General features: G+C 44.1%; 1 protein-coding gene across 2 annotated transcripts; it reads right to left on the bottom strand.

The window, feature by feature from the left end:
• Positions 1-6693: 6693 nt before the first annotated feature.
• Positions 6694-25057, bottom strand: LOC119449353 (methylmalonic aciduria type A protein, mitochondrial). Of its 2 annotated transcripts, XM_037712519.2 has the most exons (5): positions 24638-25055; positions 24454-24576; positions 9848-10018; positions 7205-7440; positions 6694-7042 (listed from the first exon to the last, which is right to left on the bottom strand). In XM_037712519.2, exons 1-5 carry the CDS (start codon positions 24933-24935, stop codon positions 6752-6754), a joined length of 1119 nt encoding a protein of 372 aa, XP_037568447.1. In that variant the 5' UTR covers positions 24936-25055; the 3' UTR covers positions 6694-6751. The 2 variants fall into 2 exon arrangements, with proteins under 2 accessions (XP_037568447.1, XP_049521137.1); XM_049665180.1 differs by lacking the exon at positions 24454-24576 and having other exon boundaries at positions 24638-25057.
• Between the last annotated feature and the right edge of the window lie 21 nt (positions 25058-25078).

A 25078-nucleotide genomic window follows, 5' to 3' on the forward strand; every position in this document is an offset into this window, starting at 1 on the left:
GGCGCCCGACGTGGAAAAATACTGTGGCGGCGCTGCGATCGAACTGGATTGGGCCGCATCAAGGTCGCGCCGTTGGAAACTGCTGGCGATACTGCTCCGCAGGGTCATTCGTACTGCTTCGCGCGCTGGTATTTGCGTTCAGACCACTCAAATGGTGTTCATAATTGCATATGACATGCATTTCGGCCTTAAGAATAAATTCCTTTTTTTCTCTTCTTTATTTTATTTTATTTGCAAATGCCGCTCCCAGTTTAACGGGGGGGGGGGGGGGGGGGGGGGGGCACCCAGTTTTAACGGGTTGCAAACATGGTTAGACTGTCAAACAAAGTTTTCCTTGTCTGAATCAAGTTAGGAGATTTACAGACTGCACCAAAATGGGGCGTTTATATTGAATGACAGCTAGGAACTTGTTAAGCAGGACTTATTCGCACCCGTGTGTTAATTCTATCAGGAATTGCACGTGCATTGCGGCCGCAGTGTCAGCTTTCATTATACTATGTTATTGTACGGTTCCCTTTGGAGAACAAATATTTTTCTCGTACTTCAAGCAGCATGTATCTCTCGAGTGTATTGTTGCGCATATAGTTTTTCATCACTAGGTCTTACGAAACGCAGACGAAGAGACATATGTAACCTTAATTCCTGCTTGCCGCTTCAAACAAGTATACAGCATATCTGCCCCATCCGGCGCCTTGTACTCAAGTTTACGGGAAGCATTGTTATAGTTAAAAAAAAGTTAACTGCAGCGCAACATTCCATTCAAGTTTACGCCTTCCTCGAGTAACAGAATGTGGAGTCACATACGGGGTAATTTATTGCGGTCGGATTTTGAGCGCCGGAAATGGTTTTAGTTTGTCACTCTATATGCTAATCTTTGGCCGTAAGCCGTACGAGTACATTTTTTTCCAGTCGATACTTCAAAAAAGGAAAAGAAAGAAAGCCTGCGCTGTAGCCTAATTAGTGGCTATATAGTGGATACGGCGTTGCGCTGCTAAACTGGAGGTCGCGGGTTCAATCCAGGTCGCGGAATTCGATGGGAACGATATGGAAAAAGACTCATGCACTTCTATTTAGGTGCACGTTAAGAAACCCAGGTGGTGAAAACTAAACAGGGTGCCTCATAATCATATCGTGGTTTTGCCACGTAAAATCGAAAAACTTGTTTAAATAAATAAAATAAAAAAGCAGGTGTCTGCGTTCTTCTACTTTGTAAACAAAATAAGTTATTCTAGAGTCTGATTTCTGAGAAAAACATGTTACGCTTATCCTATATTTTATACATAAATGTAATACCGATTCCAAAATAGCGTTCCCAAATACCGTTCCCAAACTCAGCAGCTTGTATATTATAAACGGCTGCTTTCAGTTATCCGGTGCACTAATAACGACCATAATGAAACACTTAAAGGAACGACATGTCTCACATACACATATATAGATATGTGCAGATCTGTTGCGTTTGTTGAAGAAGTGTGGTACCAAATGGGGCACTCAGTTTTAACGGGTTGCAAACATGGTGAGACTGTCAAACAAAGTTTTCCTTGTCTGAATTAAGGAGATTTACAGGCTGCCCCAAAATGGGGCGTTTATATTGAATGACAGCTAGGAACTTGTTAAACAGGACTTATTAACACCCGTGCATTAATTCTATCAGGAACTGCGCCTCTGCGCAACAGCCACGACTTCCCGGTAGCACAATCATACGGAATAACAGTCCTCACTTGCATCGGTCACTCACCTTTGAGACTTCAATAGTGCAGTTATGCTTTACATTCAAACAGAAACGACGATGTGGCGTCGTATACGGTATATCAGTAACACTTCCATATATATATATATATATATATATATATATATATATATATATATATATCATCAGCCTATATTTATGTCCACTGCAGGACGAAGGCCTCTCCCTGGGATCTCCAATTACCCCTGTCTTGCGCTAGCGTATTCCAACACACACACACGCACACACACACACACACATATATATATATATATATATATATATATATATATATATATATATATATATGTGTGTGTGTGTGTGTGTGTGTGTGTTGGTTTTGTCTGCTATGCATATTATTTCTTCGAATGAGAGTTTTCCGTGCAGTATTTACTAATAAGCGTGTTTGTGACTGCAAACACGTGCGCTTAATTATTCCGGTCGGGAGTTCTCACTTTTTCAATTAGTGCATTTAGAATATTTGTTATTTCTTCCCTTACATATATATCGTGAATATATATGTCTATGTACCCTTTGATTTAATTACCTAGAAATACATTGGTCATTCTTCGCGCCACGCAGTTAATAAACCTGGTTTATTTCACTATAATATTGTTTTCTTCGATCATTGTCCCTGATGAATATCCACCAACAAGAAGCGCGCGTAAAATGACACGATATCAATAATAAAAATTTCTTACGTATGTAGCTTCATGTTGCAGAGATACCAGCTACTTTTAGAAGACAGTGGTAAAAACAGCAGTTCACCTGGCTAAAACTACATTTGGTACCAGCCGTCAAGAGTCATGGGCGCACAAAAGCAACTGAAACATAAAAAAAAATGTACTGCACAGACGTTCTGCGAGAAAAAGTGGGCGTCCGCCAGCGCTCGCTAGCAGACGACGCGCCTGACAACCGACAGCGCGTTGTATAATCCATGCCTCAAATATATATATATATATATATATATATATATATATACATATATATGTTTGGCAAAATAGCGTAAACATAAATTTGCAGTTAAAATAAAACACTATTTTAAGAGCGTACTATGCGCAATCGGCCTCGGCGTCCGCAGCGAAAGTACGTTGAATATGCCGCGGAGCGTGTCTCCGCCCCAATCCAGTTCGCTCGCAGCGCCCTCGCACAATTTTATTGCGATAGCAATTATATGGACACTCCAAAGCAGATTTCTGCCGTCGGCGTCGCCGTCGCCGTGAGGTTCCGTATGACGTCAATGGAGATGAAATAGTCGCCGCGCGCCGCCGAACGCTGTATGTGCGAGTGAAAGGGCGCGAGGGACGCGCGCTTTCACGGGGAGTGAACGAACGGCGGAGAACAAACGCGCGTTCTGTGCCGTGCTCCCTTAAGGGCTGCAGAAGTAGGCGTCTCTTTCCTCCTTTACAATCACCATATATGTAGAGCAAACGCGCCTTCTTCTGACGCACGAAAGGCCGTAGGGGGGAGGGGGAGGGAAGGGAGGCGACGTGTAGCTGCGGCACCAGGTGCCTATTTATATCAGAGGCTCCGGCGCAATGCGCCGTGCTCCCTTATGGGCTGCAGAATTAAGCGTCTCTTCCTTATGTATAATAAACACCTATTATATATCAGAGGCTCCGGCAACAGTCACCAACGCCGCACGCATTTTGTGCGAACGCGGGCAAAACGCCGACGGCGTCGACAACAGTTCTGCGTGTTGCCGGTGCTGCTGCATGTCCAAATTTATACAGCTGATAAAGCTACTATCATTACTCAGTATAGCTCTCTACAAGTTTGCTATCGCAATTGATGCTTCGCCTTTCAGGTGAAACTGCGACAATTTTTTTCCACAAGCGGCGCCTCAGCGGGAGAGCGCCGTTCGGCCTACTCGACCATTGTCTAGTACACTCTAGTGCTGGACCCATACAGTTTCACACATGGAGGAAGGAAAAAAACTGGAAAAGTATTTTTTACCTCCATGGTTTCACACTATGCGAAACTCTATGGCTGGACCACGGCTAGACTCTATGGCTGGACCACGGCTAGGGTGGCTAGAATGCCACTCTAGCCACCCTACTACGGCCGCTAAATAATTTTTTTTCTTGTTCTTTTTTTTTTTTTTTTTTATCCAGCGGCCGTGGCTTGACCCACTCCCCATTGAGTGAGGCGCCCGACACTTGCCCGAACTAGAGTGTACTAGAATATTATCTAGTACACTCTACCCGAACTAGTACACTCTACCCGAACTTCGACGGTGCCAGCGCTGCGATCGAAGTTGAAGTCACGGCTAGGTGGCGTATGCCACCGCCCGATTTAAAGGGTTCAGCCATTGGTTCAGCCTCATCCATCCATCCATCCATCCATTGGGCCCATAGAGCATGGAGGTAAAAAATACTTCCTTCTACGATTGGGCCACGTTACAGACGAGACGTCACGTCAGTTAGTTGGTTATGGTTGGTTCTTTGGTTATGGACCCCACCACCCCCGATTCGTGTGTGGTGAGCGAGTGTTTCCGTCTTGCTGGAGAAGCACTGACATCAGGCGAAGTACCTGTAGGCTGTGTTATGGTTTACGACGGGGAAAGCATCGCTCGCGACAGGAACCGTGTGAATGAGTCCAAAAACGCCTGTCGCCACGCCGAGATGGGTTGTGTGGACCAAGTGCTGGCCTGGTGCAACGAGCGTAGGCTGGACTTCAAAAGCGTTTTCCCTGCGACCACCGTTTACGTTACTGTTGAGCCGTGCATCATGTGCGCCTCTGCCCTTAGCGAGCTGGGTGTCAAGAGGGTTGTCTTCGGTTGCGGCAACGAACGTTTCGGCGGAATGGGATCTGTCCTGAGCATGTTTGATGGCTGCAACCAGCAGGTTGTATCGGGAGTGTGGGCCGGGCAAGCCGTCGACTTGCTGAAAACTTTCTACACTGGGGAAAACCCAAACGCCCCGTGTCCGAAACCAAAAGCGAATAGAAAGACTGTTTGAAGGCGACATTTGCAGCGCTTGAAAAGCGTTCGCGTGCGTCCTCAATGCGCCTAAACAAGTTTGTCTTTTGTTCTGGCGGCCTGAGCCGTTTTCCACCATCCGCAGGAGTACTCGCGCGATGAAGAGTCCACTCGATTCGCCTGCACTTTCTAAACAATTATTGTAGGAAACTGTGGTCTCAACTAGCTCAGGCCAACTAGCCGAGTTGTTTGCTACCAGTTCAACATGGCGGCATCTGCACGTCGCCATTCCATTCGTTTCACCGAGTACAGTGCTCATTCAGGACTGGGCAATTACTTTGTAGTTGTATCATGATACAAGATATACTCGGGCAACAAGTATTTCAGATACAGATGCAATATACTACGAAAATTATTGTGTCCAATACGATACTTTCCATTTGTATTTAAGATACTTCAATACATTCAGAAATTTCTTGTAGATATATATAATGTAGCAGCAAACATGCACAAAATTGTTTGCTTGGAAATTTTTGAACTCCGACCAACCTTGTTTCATTTGAAAGAAATGTACGTTAGTATCTAAAAAGTTGGTGTTTCTTGCTCAAGGTATATTTTTATTCCGAAACAATTCATTGGGGTTGCCTTTAGCTGCTTAACATGAAAGCTATTTATACGCTGCACTGTCAGCGGCGTTTGCTTGTCGCTTTTGTAATTGATGGGAGTCGATGCTCTACTTGAAACAACATAGTCCAAAAAATTGCTTTTGGTGCTTGCAAGCAACAATCACGTACACAAAATAGCCACCTTATGCACAAGTCTCCTGGAAGCAGTGCCATCCACGCTTTTGTTCACAACAGTCAAACTTGCATCCACGAGATACTTCAAATCGCTGATGTGTGAAATCCACCAGATGTAAGGCAACCCTGTTCTGGCATTCTTCAGACTTCATAACAAAGCACCATGCAAGAGAAACTTCGATAACGACACTAGCGACATCAGAATTTGAGCGAAAGTCGCCGCAGAGTACGGTGTCTACGAGCAAGTGTCATGGCCCCAACAACGGAACTAAAAACAAAAAATTAGAAAACAAAAGGTCGGCTGCGCGCAGATGTTCGCATACTTGTTTTTGACAAGACGGCGTGAGCGCCACCACGTGACTCTGCTCCACTAACAGGGACGTGCAGGCCTCATTGCCTGCCCTCTCTGGAGGGCTCTGGCGGAATGATAAAATAATGTCGCTTCCTTTAGTTTTATTCAGATGGCTTAGTGGCACTAGTATCAGCTTGAGAAGCGTAGTTCAGCCAACGTTTATAGTTTCACAAGGCGATGTTGCGATAGCAGTTTCCTGTATCAAGATACACAATACATTCTTTCGTGTATCGAAAATACAGATACTGATACACGTCTTGCCAGAAATATCATGATAGAGACACAAGATACCCAAAGAATATCCAAGATAGTATCTTTGATACTGCCCAGCACTGCTCAGAGTGGTAGTTCGTGCAGCAAAGACCCTGCCAATCTGCACGAGCAAGAACTGGGAGGAACTAGTTCAAGAAGTGCAGGGCAAATCGAATGGACCAACGTTTGTGGCATGCGGTTTCCCATTGGTGCCTTACCAACAGACATTTATTTACCAGTGAACTATTGTGGCAACTCCGGACCACTAGGCGATCGGTGTTTCAAGGAGGTTTAATTAAAGCAGACCTCCAATTACAGTCTTGTGAGTGCTATTTTTACAAATTTGACCAGAACTGTATGTAGCACCTGTGTGGTGTGCTGCAAGTTATTGATCATGAACCCACTAGGCCATAGTCTAAATGGAACTATTTTAATCATTTTTACTGTGTGCAATGTTTTCGGTAAAGTGATTAGGATGTGGATACGCCAAATACAGCATTTCCCTGCACTAGCATGCTTTTATGCTCCATGTGTGTTGATCAGATGCGTGCATTTGGGAAACCTTGCCAAGGATGGGGGGACCTGCTGTTGCAGTACATGAGCTGACAGTCGTAGCCTTCACTGCCGTTTAGTACTTTGTCTTCTGGTAAGTGCACAGTGGCAGCAGAAAAACATATTTATTTACACTTGCAGCACCTCTAGCTGTTTCCCTTGAAGAAATGTGATATTAACTGGTCACAGGCATGACCAGGTGTGATGGCTTCTTCAATGACTGCATTTTCTAGTTCAGCTGTGCAAGCAGCAATGCCTGGATGACTACGTAGCTGACGCTCAAGCTCTGAGCCCACATAAGTCCACAGCCAACGCACTCGCTGCTGTTGACGACGATTGCCCAGCTCCCCAGTAGGCTCAAGGGCATCCCTGTAGTTTTGCACGACATCCCACAATTCGGAGATGCCCACATTGGCCTTCGCAGACACTTGGAGAACCTGCACAAAATTTATGCAGCATTTACAAACAAGTGATGACATCACCGAGAGAGAACATAGTAGTCATCTTCCTCATTTAACTTTGGAGTGCTACCTTTAATGCTAGATTATGTTCCCATCTCGTAAGTGCATCGCTACCTCTGCAAAATCAAAAGAACGCACCTTGGGTCTCCACAGGTGGCTCCGAGGCTTCATGAACTTGAGAGCACTGACGTACTCTGCAGCCATGCGCCTGCACTCGGGAATGTTATCGCCATCAGCCTTTGTCACAGCTATGAGGTCGGCCATTTCTACAATGCCTCTCTTAACACCCTGTAGCTCATCACCACCTCCAGGTGGTATGAGCAAAAGGAACAAGTCCACCATGTCTGCCACCATGTATTCGCTCTGTCCTACACCTGCAAACATGGCAAAAGCGTGCGTCACCTTGCCCTAGCCAAAGCACCATCGCATTTAGTGCTGCTGGTAGTGATACTTCGTGCCAGGATCCCTCACATAACATCTTTGTACATTTATGACAATTAACACCAACTGTCCCGGTACGACAAAACACACAAGATATGACCACACAAGCAGAAAAATGCATGCCAACAGCTACAGAATGCACACTGCAAAAAACAGGTAGGCAAACGGGGCAACTTGCGCCACAATATTTTTCCACCACCAAGCAAATGTGTCACAGTGCCATTTTGTGCACCATGCCATGCATTGCCAATCAAGAACTAAACGTGGCCACTTCATTCACATGGGCAAGCAGCGCTAGGGCTATTGCATATGCCTCCAAGGGGAGCATATACAGTAACTTGAACAAAATAGAAAATTTGGCGAGTTGGTACTGGCTGATCACTCTGAACTGAAGATCAAAGAAAAATGGAAGAGGCTTCACCTGTGCTCTGCAGTTGAAAATGGCCAGTGTTGCCATGTCCAGTGCATTTTCATGTGAGTTGCTTTCTGCAAGTGTGGCCATAACTAACTAGCTTCCTTTCTGCATGTGCAATGAATGGCTTGCTAGACGAGATTATGCATTGCACACGAACAGGTAAGTACTGGAATGCATGCTTCGATGGCAACACATGCCTGCATTATTAAATGACCTGGACTCAAATATGGCACTCAGAAAAGAGTAATCATCATCAGCCTATATTTTATGTCCACTGCAGGACGAAGGCCTCTCCCTGCGATCTCCAATTACCCCTGTCTTGCGCTAGCGTATTCCAACTTGCGCCTGCAAATTTCCTAACTTCATCATCCCATCTGGTTTTCTGCCGACCTCGACTGCGCTTCCCTTCTCTTGGTATCCATTTTGTAACCCTAATGGTCCACCGGTTATCCATCCTACGCATTACATGGCCTGCCCAGCTCCATTTCTTCCGCTTAATGTCAACTAGAATATCGGCTATCCCCGTTTGTTCTCTGATCCACACCGCTCTCTTCCTGTCTCTTAACGTTAGTCCTAAGATTTTTCGTTCCATCGCTCTTTGTGCGGTCCTTAACTTGTTCTCGAGCTTCTTTGTTAACCTCCATGTTTCTGCCGCATATGTTAGCACCGGTAGAATGCAATGATTGTACACTTTTCTTTTCAACGACAGTGGTAAGCTCCCGGTCAGGATTTGGTAATGCCTGCCGTATGCAATCCAACCCAATTTTATTCTTCTGTAAATTTCTTTCTCGTGATCAGGGTCCCCTGTGAGTAATTGACCTAGATAAACGTACTCCTTTACAGACTCTAGAGGCTGACTGGCGATCCTGAATTCTTGTTCTCTTGCCAGGCTATTGAACATTATCTTTGTCTTCTGCATATTCATCTTCAACCCAATTCTTACACTAGAAAAGAGTAATAGCCACCACTAAAAGCAGATCACACCTGGCTTGCTTCTGCGCAATGTGATCCAATGCCCTAAACATAGCATGCCCAGGTGATCAGCACATGTTCACCTCTACTTCAAACATTGCACGAGAAACTAGTGCACCAGACTGCATTCCAACATTTTGACACTGAGAACTGCCTTTGATCACTTCTTCCTCATTATCATGGCTGCAGTGAGTACCACATAAATATTTAATTAACGGCCTCTGATAAACCTAGCAAGGTTCACAGCAGCTTGCCTGGAGTGCTGGCTGGGCCACTGAGTTTTAAGCTACTAATTAGAAGAATGAACACAGCAAGCTGACAATGACTCATGTCGAAAATACAGTGAGGAAGCAAAGACAAGTGCTATCAAGTTTATTAGAAAAGCATGAAATGGAGATAATGGGTAAGCTTTGCATACTGGCTGACTTCCACTCTGCAATGCTCCCTAAAGTTATTACATACAAAATATCTGCAGACTCTTGAGCAATTCCTTCGGCTGTGAACTCATTTACTGTGACAGCACCAGGCTCTGCCAACTTCTTTGTGACGTACACAACACCATCCTCCTCCACTACAAGCTTTGCCCCATGTCATTCTTGGAGCCAGCTCCATTGCCAAGCATATAGTGTACAATACTCCGCTGCTGCATGAGCTTGAATTCCATAGGTCGGCAAAGCTTTGCTTTTCCTTGCCCTATGGCGAGGCTGGCTTGACAATAATGGAAACACCAAACACATTTCCAAGCTCTTGGCTGGTGTCGCAGTAAAAGTTGTTCATCAAAAATTTTATTATCACACACAATGATCATGCTAAGGCCCACCACTGCCTTGGTCAGCAATAAATTATGCTGTGCTTTGAATCCCCGTTATCTTGCACCTGGCAACATAGAGAATGAATGTTTAGTCATACGCATGGCACACAGGATCCTTGCAGAATGTTTCAGCAGAACTCACCGACTGTTTCCACAAGGACAACATCATAGCCTGCGCATTCACAGAGCTGTATGGCATCACATGTAGTGCGGGTTACGCCACCGCCATGGCCCCTGGTCGGTGATGGCCGAATGTAGGCATTCGGGTCCCTAGTCAACTGGATCATACGAGTCTTGTCTCCAAGCAGGGATCCTGAAAGTAAGAGTGGATGAGACAATTCACGGTCTACTCGCATTAAGTCAAACTTTTTGGGTTTACAGATAGTTGACTGGATTCTACGAAATTTGAATTATTGGAAATTGAATGAAATTTCATCATCACCATCATCAGCCTATATTTATGACCGCTGCAGGACTAAGGCCTCTCACTGCGATCTCCAATTACTCCTGTCTTGCGCTAGCAGATTCCACACCGCTCTCTTCCCATCGCTTAACGTTAGGCCTAACATTTTTCGTTCCTTTGGTAAACCATTGTCTAGTGCACAAGACCATTTACAGTGCTTAGTGATCGAAAGTTGACACTCGAAGCACTTCTTGCACCCCCTGTAGGTGCTGGGGACACTGAGCTGATGCATTATGGTACTGTAAAATAATGGCGGGGGCCTTTGTGACACTGTGACTGCGGCCCCTTAGCCATCACCCAGTGCTCAGTGGTGGCACACTAAGCGCTGGCCGCCATGCAGTCCACTTATCGCGTTTGAATTACTGAGCACTGCATACGAAAATCAAACTAGGAGGCTGTGCTAGTTTGCTTCAAAGTATAACATGTATGGTAGATATATTATACCTGAAGACTTTATGTAGTAAACTTCATGCAAAGGCAACTTGAATTAGTCGCATTATCTATTGTGGCTGAATTACAATACTATATCTGTACTATATCTTATATCTAAAGGTAAACATTCAGCAGAGGTCTGCTTCCAACTTCAACCAAAATTTATTTTAAAAGCCCGATATTTCGAGGCTCAACCAGCTCCTTTCTTAGGAGCGAGATGGCATTAGGCATAGCAGTGCTTATATGCATTTTTTAACACTTTGACAAGTGCAGGGACATTTTTCGCATTTCTTGAGAGTAAATAGTGGGAAGTGTTTCTGACGAATGATTGATGTTTCTGATGTTCTTGGGATGTGCCAGGATTCCAAAAGAAGCTGCTGTCGCTGGTTGTTTTCTCTCTCCAAGGCGATGGAACCATCGGGGCTAATTTGCTGGTCAAAAAGCTTTCAGTGTTCTGCCACAACACTGTGTTCTCTGTTTAGCTGGCGAAGATCATTCGTGCGTTGACGAATTCTTTCCCAGAAGTTTTTAGTCTCGCCAATATATGACGCGAGGCATTCAGTGCAAGTAATCTTGTACACAACGCCCTGCGCATTTTTGACAGCACAACGGTCTTTTGGACGAGGCTTCCGACAGTAGAAAGAGGCTTATGAGCGACGTCTGCCCCTCGCAGCAATGCCTCAATGACCCCTCGAACGTAAAGTATCTAGACATGGTGCCACTGCACTGTATGTAACGTCACTGACATGTCTGCACTATAGAGGAAGTTTTCTTTTTTTTTTTCTTCACCAGATTTTTTAAAAATTGCCTGTGGCAGGTAGCACAATTCTGACCATTGATCTAAGTTACACGATGAGGTGGCCTATTATTTCAACGAGAAATCAAAATGCATAATAATTAAAATAATTACTTTAACTACCACTTGAATTAATAACTTTACAAAGCGCATATTTCAATCTACGAATTGTAGCTAGCGAGTATCCAAAGCATATCGACTTAGAACAACTTTTAAAGCTGGCACTGCTTCGAGATATTGATTTTGAAAGTGTCCGACAAAATGCATTGACAATCCAGTTACTATTGTGCTTCAATGCTTAAAATAGCAATTTCTTAAGAAAGTAAGTGGAACAACAGTGCATTTTTACCACAAGTTTGACGGCACGATAGCTCGAAACCGCTGCCATTCTCAGAATTCATTACAGATCAATATGCCTTGCATACTCACAAGCTACAATTGTTAGAATGAAATATGTGCCGTAAAGTAATTAATGAAGCTTATTAGCGTAATTATGAGAATTATTCAATTAAGCATATTGATTTCTCATACAACTAATGGCCACCTCATCAAGTAATTTAGATCAAGTGTTAGAGTTGTGCTATCTGCCACAGGCAATTTTTAAAAATTTGGTGGAGCTAAGAAAAACACACCCTGTATGTCATACTTATTGTCATTGTGATGGTTTCTTTTACAAGTATTGTATCATGTCTATACTGCTATAATTCAATTTTTTGAACAATATTTCAGATTTCGCATCTTCAATGCATATGCCACTATATAGTTACTGCAGTCTGTATGGGCACCTCAAGTTGCCTGTGACAGCATTTTGCCAGTACCACATTATGCATTTATTTCATAATTTTATTTTCTTGCATATATAAGAAAAAGGAAAGAAGCAAAAGGTGCTTATGGCACCTCACAGGCTTGTGCACCCATAGTTTGCAACAGATTTACATTATATGCAAAAAAGCACTTATTGTAACACATCGTAGAACAACAAAATCAAAGATAAAGCAATATTAGGCACTTAATAAATAGAAAAAAAAAGAAGCAGCAGCTAGAAAGCAGACGGTGTTTATGTAGTAGGATTGAAAGAAATAACACCTTTGCATTTATTCATGAGAAAAGGGTGCAACCAAAATACAAATTTTGGGTGGTCTTCATAAGCCATTTGTTTCTCCAATAAAATGTTTTTTGCCTGATATGTAAAAGCTATTGGACCAACGTCAAAGCCTAAGTTACTTTCTAATTCATTCATTAATTCACAATTTGCCATCATATGCATGCAGTCCTCCTCTGTGTTGTGGGCTGATCTGTACAAATCTAGTGTGTCTTTGGACATAGCAGCAGAGCGCAAGGTCAGCAACCAACGTGGGGGCAGAGCGCTTCACAGAGGGTTCCCATATTTATCACAGTTTTTTGGCAATCGTTGCAGATTTCTTGTTGCGGGATAACAGTAGCAATCTTCTTTGCGTATGTACAGTTTACTGGTATGCCCTCTTTCAGTAGTGTAAAATATATGTGACTTGCTTTCAATACTCGGTGCTCCTAAAAGAGCACAGACATGCGTAAACTATCAATTAATAAGCCCACTATAGTTTTCATAACAACACAAAATTTTTGTTTGAAGCACAATCAAATATTTTATACATGTGAGAGCGCAGCTCTTAGGTGCCCGTTCCTGGGTTGAGCATCCCTCGGCAACCTCCTCGTGCCACTGCTCATCGTCTTCTTCCACAGCTGGCTCCGATGCCCCTCCCTCTGCGCGAAGGCGCTGATGGCACGGCCAGTTGATGCGGTGATTTCGGTCTTTGCCTCAATACATAGTGAAATTAAAACATGTATACAGCTGCGCGCAAATTTCACATTCGGGAGTATCGTAATCGCTGGGCATCTTTTTCCTTCCTTACCGTCCCTCATACTAACAAAGTTTGGAATAAAAAAGAGAGTTGTACAAAATATGAAAAAAAAAAAAAAAATCTCGGGATCTCACACACTGTGGGAATTGGTTTAGGCGAAGCTTTTGTTGGTGTTTTTTAAGCCTGCTTAGTGATCATTTGCAAGTAGAGACCGCATGATCCAATTGGACGCATTTTTACTGGGAACTGCCACACTGCCAGTATGGAACCTGACGAGTCATTTGAAGCTGTGGAATGTAGTTGATACCAGTTGTGACTTACCAAAAGGTGTAAAAAAAAATTATGGGGTTTTACGTGCCAAAACCACGATATGATTATGAGGCACACCGTAGTGGGGAACTCCAGAAATTTGGACCACCTGGGGTTCTTTAATGTGCACCTAAATCCATAATTACTTGTTTAGCGCAAAAACAACAGATACGTGAAAGACGACAGGACAAGGCGCTAAGAAAGAAAGTCGTCTTTCACGTGTCCGTTGTTTTTGCGCTAAACAAGTAATTATGGATTCGCACCAACTAGCCCGCCAACGCATTGTGGTGCACCTAAATCTAAGTACACGAGTGTTTTCGCATTTCGCCCCCATTGAAATGCGGCCGCCGTGGCCGGGAATCAATCCCGCGACCTCATGCTCAGCAGCCCAACCCCCAAAAGCTGTAGGGCAATCCTACATAAGCCGTACCTTGATAGTTTCCCTAATGATATGTCATACCTCAAATCAAAAACTTTAATGTCCAAAACTAAACCTAGGTTGAATTCATTCTTTTACCATTGCCATAAATGCTTGTTCATCATATGTATATTTCTAAAAGCCATATTTATATTATGTAAAAATGAAGTGTTTATTAAAAAATTACAACCTGTCATTAATAGCACCTTTAAAAAAATTATGGCGGAACTCATCTCATGATGACTGTTGACAGTAAAGCAAATAGCAATCTAGCAACAGACCATATTCTTGAAGTGACGTGTTTTTAACACGTGTAGTGGTAATTCTGAGGCTTTTGTTGCTTCAGCTATATGCCACATACTCCGAAATGATCCTTTTGCTATGGCACTAGCTTGCCAAGGTTGCCCATGAACATGACGATGGCGACTGTATGACGCCGACGCAGTGATGATGGAAGAATGAAGAAGGAATGATACTGATAAAATGACAAAGGCATATAAAGACGACATGATGACGGTATGACGACAACCGGATGATGCGGGAATGACAATGATGACACAACCAAGACGGTATGGCAGGAGATGCATAATAGTGTCTGTGTGACGATGACGCAATGACGACGATGGCATGAGAATGGTGGCACAATCACACTTGAATGACGACAGCATGATTATGATAGAATGACGAACTAGGAATGATGTCGATGGATCGATGACAGGGGTATGATGACAATGGTATGATGACAATGGGATGATGACAATGGGATGATGTCACTGAAGTGATGACGATGGCGAAAGGACAGGGTGACGATGATGGCATGATGAAAACGGTATGACAACGATTGTAGGATGACGCTGGCTCATGACGATGGCATGACAAAAATCAGATGTTGAAGTTAGGATAACAACGATGTAATGACCTCGACGGCATCACAACGACAATATGACGATGGTGTGACGAAGACATGAGGGCAATGGGATGATGACGAGTGTCTGATGACAATAGCATGAATATGATGGCATTAGGACGATGGTCTGACAATGGAGGCCTGATAGCGACTGTCTGAAGATGACGGCATGACAAGGGCAGCATAGTCATAATTAATTGACAGTATAATTCCAATACAATGATGAAGAAGAATTGACGTCGATGGAACGATGAAGGCGGTATGACAACGAAGGGATGATGTTGCTTAAGTGATGGCAATGATAAAATGTCAGCGTGACAATGATGGCGTAATGACGACGACATAGCTGGAATAATGGTGATGCAACGACCACGATGGCATCAAGACCATGAGCACATACCTAGTGGCCCAATCTATTAGACAATTTGGGCCAATGAGTCGGGGTAGCAAGTGTGATGACGACAGTATGACGAGAGTCAGATCACGAAGCTGAAATGATGAAGATTGAATGACCACGACGGCACCGCTATGGCTGTGACAACTAACGTATGACAATTGTATGACGACGATGGCATGATGAGAGCGGCATTAAAAGTGTCGGTTGATAAAGCTGGAACGATGGCGATGCAACAACCACGACGGCACCATGACCCCAAGCCCATACCCAATGGCGCAAGCTATTAGACAACTTGGGTCATGGGGTCGGGGCACAGGGCGTGACGACGACGACATGACGAGAGTATCACAAAGCTGGAATGAAAATAATGGAACGACTACGACGGCATCACGGCGACAAGCACATACCTAGTGGCCCAAGCAACTTGGGCAACTAGGTCGGTGTAAGAAGCTAGACAGACAGTCTCAAAATGGCTGAAGTAGGCAAAAAATGCTATTAGCATTAAAATATTAAAAGTTGTAAGTTCTGATAATGGTAGGAAACAGAACAGGATGTTTGTGCCATAAGTCGGAGTCACCTTTGCAACTTACAATTGCCGAGGGTACATGATAGGTGTCATGTTTACAATATAAGCGAGAATCTCGGATGCCAATGGACACATTAAGCTCAGCTGCCATATCTCATCTATGTCTGGTGCAACATTACTTTTCAGTAGAAGTGTGGAAATATCAAAGATTAAAAATATGAATCAAATCGTCTCTGCTATTCGATTCGAGAATTCACAATTCAAAGTTGTCGAATACTTGTTACTTTCCGACATATAAAGGATAAAAACACTTATCGGGGTCTCGAGGGAAACAACGAATACGAGAACTGTTCCAAATGATTCTGCTGCAGGATAGCCGCAGCTGTTGCGCAGGAGCACCACTTCCTGAGCATGGGGCAAATAACTTGTGCTGAATAATTTCCAGTGATTCAATAAAATTGTCTTTCTTTTAGGCAGTCTACACACAAATTCATTCAGATTTATTATTTGGCAAGTCTCACTAAGTTAACATCCCTTTGAAACAGTGTGCAGTGCTGTAGGGTCACGCTTCTCTCCTTCAGCAAACAGAAGGCTTCACGTCTGCGCACTCAAAAATAGTTAAAAGAAGCATTGCCATCTCATGTCTCAGAGCAACTCTGACCCGTTCATGCCACCACCGGGTGGCTAGCAGCTTCATGCACCAAGTGCACCGGCTCATCCAGGCTGGGTACCCTATGGCCCTGCTGACGAGTGTTTCAGAAAAGCTTTTGGTGATCCTCACCAGAGGGAGGGCAGGAAGTGACGACCAGGATAAGGGACCTCATGTGAGCACCACCATCATACCCTATGTCCATGGGGTCTTGCATAGTTTAAGAATGGTTGCCGGAAAAATAGGCACATGCGTTTTGTTCAACGCAAGGGACAAGCTGTCGGCGCTATGTCACAAGGTAAACAAGGAAGACCCCAAAAAAGCAATCTGTGAGAAACAACACAGAAAACCTCATGTTGACTGCAGTTGCGTATAAGATCCCGCTCAAGTGCAAACGCTGCTACAATGGCCAAACAGGCCGATGTTTGAATGAACGGCTGAGAGAGCATGCGTGCACAATGAAAGGGCGTGTACCCAGCCATTTAGCCCAGCACTGCAAAGAATGCAGCTGCAAACCTCTCTTTGAAGATTGCACAATACTAGGTAGGTATAAAGATCAAAGAGCACGCGGGATCTGGGAAGTGTTTTGTATTCAATCGCACGGAAGCTCCTGTGTCAGTGTACCCTATGTTTCTCTGCATAGCTGCGAGATTAACTACTTGTTAAAAACATGATAACCTGCTATGACGACGCGCATGATGTGATGATTTCATTTCCTTCCCGGCGCAGAAGCCGTGTTTTTCTGGCTCTCTGCACTGAACCTGTGTATTGTATAAAAATATATTGCTTTCCCAGCAATAAACCAGTGGTTGTTAGTTCAGCGCCTTGTCTGTCTACTCACTTCGTCCCGCCCTAGCGCTGTTTGTGCCCGTCCTAATGATGTACCAACCAGCCCAGACCAGCACACAAAGACAAGGCGCAGCACGTGTCACAAGCTACCTCACTGCGCTATCTAAAAACGAACATTCAGTTTTGTTGAGGTAAACAGAAGGCATGCTGATACAACCATCACCCTTCGTCCTTATGTCATACGCCTCGAGCAGTCCGCGCTAACACTTCTCTGCTTCTTCCTATCATGCGCGTGCCATCAAACCGTGGAGCACAGCCATGCGAGGCACAATGGAACGGCAGGTGTGAACCCACACCATTTTTAATCAATAAAACATGCTCCCTTAAGCGGTCATTAACACAGCGGCCTGTTTGGCCTATATACGACTTGCCAAAACTCAACGGAATTTCGTATACGACGCCCACCATGCAACGCCTGTTCCCCCTTGGTTTTCCTTCTTTTCCTTGCGCCACAATTCATTTGTTTAGCTAGGCACCAACTCGTCCAACGCACTACCTTGTTAAAGCATATTTCTTCTACAGTGGGCCCTTTCCTGTCTCCTCTTACATTCAATCAAGCACCACCCTTTGTTAGCTTCATCGCTTCCTCAGTTTGCCGTGCAAGGTTAATCGGTTTTTGCTTGAGGAAAGGCTTCGTGCCCCAGGAAATCCTGCAGCAGTTTGGCCTAGTCTAGCCTCTATTTGGCCACGTGAAACGTATCTGCGAGATCATGAAGTCTGAACTCTGGAGACAGGTACGTCTGTTCCAGGATCTGCTACATGCTTTCTGCTATACGCATTTCCCGGGGAGGACGGCTCCTTCGCAGTTAAGACGCTTCCAACAACACGCAGCGGAATTGACTGAGTACTGGTGGCGTTACATTCTGGTTCGGCTTCTGAAATGCTTGCCGAAGCCGCGTCGGACGTATGAAAATGTGCATGTTCTTGGGCATGCTGCCATTCCGGAGGATGTGGGCTCTGTTCTCAAGAAAGGACCAAAGTTTTGCCTTAACCCTGAGGTTACTGCACATGAACTTCTGGCTCTGAACTGCCGCGTCTCCTTGAGAGCTGAAGAACAGGACCGTGAGCGTTGCCTTCTGGAGGGTGCAGACTCAATAATGAGAAACAAATATAAAGCCTGGCAGACGAATGAGATGGAAAGAACTGTGTCCTTCTTCAAGAACAACGAGCTGCTCCTTCTGCAGTCGGATAAGGAAGGAGGCTTTGTTGTGTTACCTCAGTGCCTTTTCTTGGAAAAGGCCACCGGTGCCATTGAGAAGAAATTTGTCCATTCAACAACAAAGCCTGCCAAGGTAAAAAGCCGTGCTGTGTCTCTATGCAGGGAACTGAATTTGGGCAAACTTGCAAAGTGCAATACCCTAGAAGTGTTCTTCACAGTAAAGACACATAAACCTGAGAGGCCGTTCCGGTCTATCGTGACTGAGAAGGGCACTTGGCAGCTACAGGTTAGTCACTTCTTGCTCAAGCACCAAAATAAGGTTAACTATGATGACCCGTTTGCCGCAAAACATTCAGGTGTGGTGACCGAATTCTTGAGTAGCAAAAGTGGGTTTAGCTATGCTTTTAGCATCGATGTTGAGGACTTATTTTACTCTGTCCCTTACAATGAACGTCTTCCCTGCATCAAAGATTGTATTGAGCATAATGGAAGCACTGGCTTTATGAATTCTTGTGGTTTATCGATTGACAATTTTTTGATGCTGCTTGAATTTTACCTAAGCAGCACTTTTGTTTCTTCTAACGACGTGCTACGATGTCCTAGGGTATTTAGATATGTGGATGATTTTCTTGTACGTCTAAAGACAACTAACCCATTGGCTGTTTGTGACAATGTGAATCACATATCTGTTTTCAGACAGCATGGAAAAGGCTTAAGGTTTACGCAAGAGCTTCCATTTGACAATCGGTTGCAATTTTTAGACATTAACCTGCTACTAAACACTACTAATACGTGTTGAAGGTACAGCCCCCGCGCCTGTAAGGACCTTCTGCCTTATGATTCCGCACACTCAAAGACAGTGAGAAGAGCTATCGTGACACTGTCTCTAAGGTCTCCCTTAAAGAAGTCTTGCGAGCACACAATGGACTACAGTTTTCAGCTACAGGTTTCGAGGTTGGTTGCAGCCGGGTTTCCTTCGGTGGTCATAACCAGTGTGGCTGAATCTTTGCTCCAGAAAGAGAAAGGGTGCAGCAGACAGCCTGAGGCCATGCAGAAAAAGAGACCACTGGTTTTGCCATACCATCCACAAAATCACCCACAATTTAGCTGCCGCTCAGCAGACGGCGGCTAGTATATGGGATGATCATTTTTAAGATTTAAATTGCCTGTAGCAGATATCATAATTCTAGTCCTTGAGCTGGATTGTTCAGAGGCGGACAATATTTGCATGAGAAATCGAAATGGATATTGAACTAATTAACAAACAACTGCTCAATAACTAATTGATTTCTTCATGGCGCATATTGCAATTTACGAATTGCAGTCGCCGAGTTTGAAAGACGCATCCACTTGAAATTAATTTCCAGGATAACACCAATTTTGAGATATTATTTCCTAAAGTGTGGGACGAAATAGGTGGGCGGTTACTTTTGTGCTTCAATGCATAGATGGGCATTTTGTTAAATAAATTGCAGTTTTGCCCGAAAGTCGAAGCATCGATTGCCATAGCAAATTAGTGGACAGCTATAGGACGTAAGGATAGTAGTTTTATCGGTCGCATAAACTTGTAAACATAGGCATACCAAGTAAATTAACAAGCATGGTGTCACGCATGCACAAGCAAACATGAACACATATTTCTCACTCGATGACCGCTAAAAACGCGCTGTCAAAACGCTGGTGTGAGGCAGCGCGGCAGCGAGCGAATTGACGTTCGTGCTGGCACTCCCATCAACGCAAACTAAGCTACGAAAACACAGTGCAGGGCGGACTCTGTCCCCGACGCAGATCGCTTTCAAGTTACATGCCGCCCGGAGTAGACCCCCCTTCCTACTCCCCATGGTCCCCCCCTCCCTACTCGCTGAGTAGGGAGGGCAGGAGCCTTTTAATCCGGGCGGCATGAAGGTCAATTCGCTCACTGCTGCAGCCGCCGCACTGCCTCACCCCAACGTTTGGACAGCGAGTTTCAGCGTTCATAGAGTGAGATGTGCTCATGTTTGCTTGTGCATGCGTGATACCATGCTTGTTAATTTATTTAGTTTTGCGCTACATGATTCCAACTTGTGCATGCAAATTTCCTAACTTCCTATAGCTGTCCACTAATTTGCTATGGCAATCTATGGTTCGACTTTTGGGCGAAACTGTGATTTATTTCAAAAAATTCTCATCTATCCATTGAAGCACAAATGTAACCACCCAGCTATTTTGTACCACACTTTAGGAAATAACATCTCAAAATTGGTGTTATCCTGGAAATTAATTTCAAGTGAATGCGTCTTTCAAACTCGGCGGCTTTAATTAGTAAATTGCAATATGCACCGTAAAGTAATTAATTAGGAAGTTAATTAGCAGTTTATAATTAGTTCAATATGCATTTCGATTTCTCGTGCAAGTATTGTCCGCCTCTGAACAATCCAGCTCAAGGACTAGAATTATATCTGCTACAGGCAATTTTTAAAAACTCCATAAATCTTTAAAAAAGTCACAGGCCTGCGTGGCATACGCAGCACAGTCACAGCGTAAGCTGGTTGAGTGGCGCAAGAGTAGCTCCAATTTCGGCACCACGCACAACAAGCTCTTCGCGGCAAAGTGTCTTTGCCTCGATTTTCACGAGAACGATCTGAACTGTCCGCCCGGCGTCGGTGTCGACGGTGAGCTGCGGCTTGTAATGCTCTCTGCACAGCAGTCTGCTGAGCCCGATGATGCCTGGTTGTAGCCGCGCACGTAGCTGCATGATTCGCTTCTTCAGCAGCGGTTTGTACCTTGCGAGGACTCGCCATAACGTGTACCGAAGAGGTACCCAGAATATGTGGCGCACATCTAACATCGGGATAGTGTTGATTGCACGCCTCGTGCAATCAACACTATCCCGTGTTGCATCTCCAGAATTGCATCTCGTCGCACGCGGCAGTTGCAGGCACGTTAACTAGATGGCCCCACTATACTGGCGGAGGCTCGGGTCGTCTGCGCCTGCGCGCCGGCCTATAAGGCGCGTATAAAGGAAATTTTTTCTTCTGTCTGATAGCAAGCGTTAGCGTGGCTCAGTGGTAAAGTATCCGACTCACACGTAGCGGGGCTAGGTTCGATCCTGGCGGAGAGCGGGTACCTTTTTTCGCATTTTCGATAGCGGCTACGGGGCGGCAGTGGCATCATCGGGACCAGAAATGACTACTGGAATGAGCCCATAACAGCTTACGCTGTAAAATGATCACCCCATATACTAGCCGCCGTCTACTAGACGGCGACGCGCAGCCGACAACGAGCAGACGACGAGGGGAGCGGCGGCACGTACGCAATGCCTACTGGTGATATTGGTTGTTGACTTCAAAAATGTTTTTCTCACTTCAAACAAAATTTACTCGAATAAAAATTTCTAAATCACAAGCTAAGAGGCCGGTGCGCATATTGAGCTATCCAACATATTTTTATCTGGAGGGCCAGCCTTAAGGCTCAAATGTGTTCTGAATCTCGCAAAAAATCCACTGTTTGCCAACTTTGGAGGTGTCTTTATAAAAAAATATATGCCTTAAGAATTTCAAATCATATTTAGCGCACACTATAGCAACATGCGAAAAGGAAGAAAGAATATTGTAGTTGACAAATTTGTGCAGTTTATGCAAAAAGAATTCTGAAAATGCAACATTTCTTGCTTTTTTACCGAGCCAAATAAACGCGATAAATTCTAAAATGCATTCAGTTATTTTATTTTTATTTAGTACATACTGCAGACCTTTCGGTCCAAGCAGAGGGGCAGCAGAAGTTATCACATTATATGAAAGGAGGATGCCCCTAGAATGCTCTAAAATAAACTTTATTATTACACCTAGTTTCAGACTTGAATAAAAAAAATTTACCTCCAACCAACTATTGCTTCTTTGCTGAAACTTCAAATAGCGCTGACGTGATCAAAAAAATTTTTTTCGACCAAAATACTTTGGTGAAACCTTATTCCCCCAATAGCCATCTAGCCCAATTTTTTTCAAGAAAATCAACGATGGTCGGTTTTCGGGCTGGGACGTTTCGTGTGGAATGACCCATTTCCATTTTGCTTCAGAAAAAAGAAAAATATTCAATATTCAATTCAGTATTCAGTGGTCACTTTTCTCTAATATTCATAATTGAGTAAGAAATTTCTGTTTGAACAACTTATTTTTAAGCGAATTTATTAAGTTATTGAAAACTGAGTTTGTGCAGCAGAAATGGACAGAACATAAAGGAACACAATCAACGTAAATGGGTGCTACTTATTACGTTAGCTATCTCAGCACTGTCAGGAAGGTGGATAAATATATAACTACACAGCACTGCAACATTTACAAAATAAGAATTTCGTTATTCTGGAAACTACTGTAGCATAAGCTCACATGATGAAATGACCGTTCGTACCACTTGCTAGGTATTCAATGCAGAGCACCCCCGTTTCCCTTGCACATTTCCAGAATATCATTGTTCAACTTTTTTTTTGTCAGTAGGAGTACCAACCATTTTCCCTGTCTTTCTTGAGTGACTTGTATTTAAACATTTTCTGATAATATTCACATTTAGCTTTCTTCAGTGTGTTACAGTATTTATAATACTCTGTGAATGCTTCGGGATCTCACAAGCACAGTTGTTTAAGAGGCCACTTTTTAATATTTTGATGCTTTTAAAGGCAAAAAATGTATACAAAGACTTCCTGCATCCTTTTTTTGTTTTGCACAATAACCATCGGTTAATCATAAGTAGAAAGTAGTGTCATCAATGCGTAAACATCTTTTGACTGAAGCTCAATGTTGATCTCCGCCATGATTATATGGAAGCTATTATAACGTACTGGAGAAAAGAACAGTATGTTCATAAATATAAATTCCAGAAAGTGCTTTTGCTGCCCTTGTGGTGGCCTGTAAACAACAATCACTACACATTGCCAAACATTCAAATTCTGATGGGATCAACAATAAATCCAATTTTCACCAAAACACTTTCTTTATACCAGTCTGAGCAGCACATAGATATCAAGTGAAACAACGGACGTCACTGGGCCTCTTCCGATTATCTGTCTCTGACAACCTGGACAGCTTCAGAAGCTCCAGAATCACGTTTATTTTTGACAGACTGGAAGTCCTGGCCTGCCCAGGGACTTATGGAGCTGTCAGCAGATTTTTGCTTGCACCAGAGCAAACAGCTAGCAGATGATGGATCTCTGAAAAACGTGTGCACAGCTTCTTTCACTTCTTTTACTTCTGCCTGGTAGCTGCATCGGATTCTCAACCCAACTTTTTAGAATCTGGGGCATCTTTAACCGTGCCCTTATTCCCAGTGTCAATTGTGTTTGGCAGAAATGCATGCATACGTACGTTACAAAAAACCACGCACAAGCCTCACCTGTAAAAGCAGGAGCACCATAAATGTGCCCCATTTGTGTATAGCTGCCAAACTAAGCAAGACATGGAATGCTGTCGTTCAGTTTGTGGGCTCATGCATACATTTAGTGTACGTGTGTTATATACCAACTAGACAGGTCTGAAAAAGATTAGCTTTCACTGCGTATATGTTTCTTCACTCTCTTGCATCCATCATTACACCTGGAGTAGCATGCCACGCCTGTACACACGGGGAATTTTCGATCGTGATCGCGCGTGGTCAGGATCGCATTTATTCATCGCGATTGCCTCCTTTGCACAAGATCTGGGATGGAGCCAATCGCGGTCGAGAATTTCTATCCGGAACGGGCTCGGTCGCGATCGAAAGTGGCCGAGTGACGCCGGCATTAGACAAAAGCATTCACTGCATGAAGTGAAGACACAAAAAGAGCAGAAGCACCAGCAGTCCATGCTCTATCAGCATGCAGTTGTCTCTGTCCCTACACAAAATGTAATCTCTCCTACTGCTACGTAGTTCCTGTTACCTCGATTTCAAACTCCAGCAAGTAATCGCGAATTCTACATTAGAAAGTACATTTGCTGTCAACATTGAGCACATTCAGGAATACAGAGTACGGCTTATGCCAGAAAACAGCTTACCCCCTGTCACAGCTGAGGACGGATCCACTGTGAGCACCGCAACTTTGTGACCAGAACCAGTGAGGAATTTGCCGAAAGTTTCAATAAACGTCGACTTCCCAGTTCCAGGCGGCCCCGTGAGGCCTTTGTTAAATAGAAAGCATCAGTTAAGAGAATTTCCGGGACTAAACACTGCGTGTCGTACCTATACGAAACGAACCCAGCTGGAGGGCTTTTCTGCGCCCCTTGTTTTCTTGAAGAACCAACTGTAGCAATTCCTGCGCCTCGTCATGATCCTTCCGAGCTGTAGATTCGACAAGAGTAATTGACTGCGCTAGCGAAGCCCGGTCACCTGCTGTAAGTCCATCAAAAAGTTTTCGAATACGCTCCGATTCGATGGCCTCCGTGGCAGCGGACACACAGCTCCCGCGTTTCGTATGAAGCTGGCATAGCGGTTTAGGCATGAACCGCAAGACTCTGGATGTAACTTGGACAACGAGCATGCCTTTTCTTAGACGTTAGGCAATGCAAAATACATAAGAAACTGGGGAAATAAAGCAAAACTTGTTGGACTGCCGAAAGTACACTATAAGCTTGAAGCAATGTAGCAGCCGATGGTGATGTCGCTGTCTACTTGAACCAGAAG

Source organism: Dermacentor silvarum, chromosome 4, assembly GCF_013339745.2.
Source record: "Dermacentor silvarum isolate Dsil-2018 chromosome 4, BIME_Dsil_1.4, whole genome shotgun sequence".
Classification (NCBI taxonomy): Eukaryota; Metazoa; Arthropoda; class Arachnida; order Ixodida; family Ixodidae; genus Dermacentor; species Dermacentor silvarum.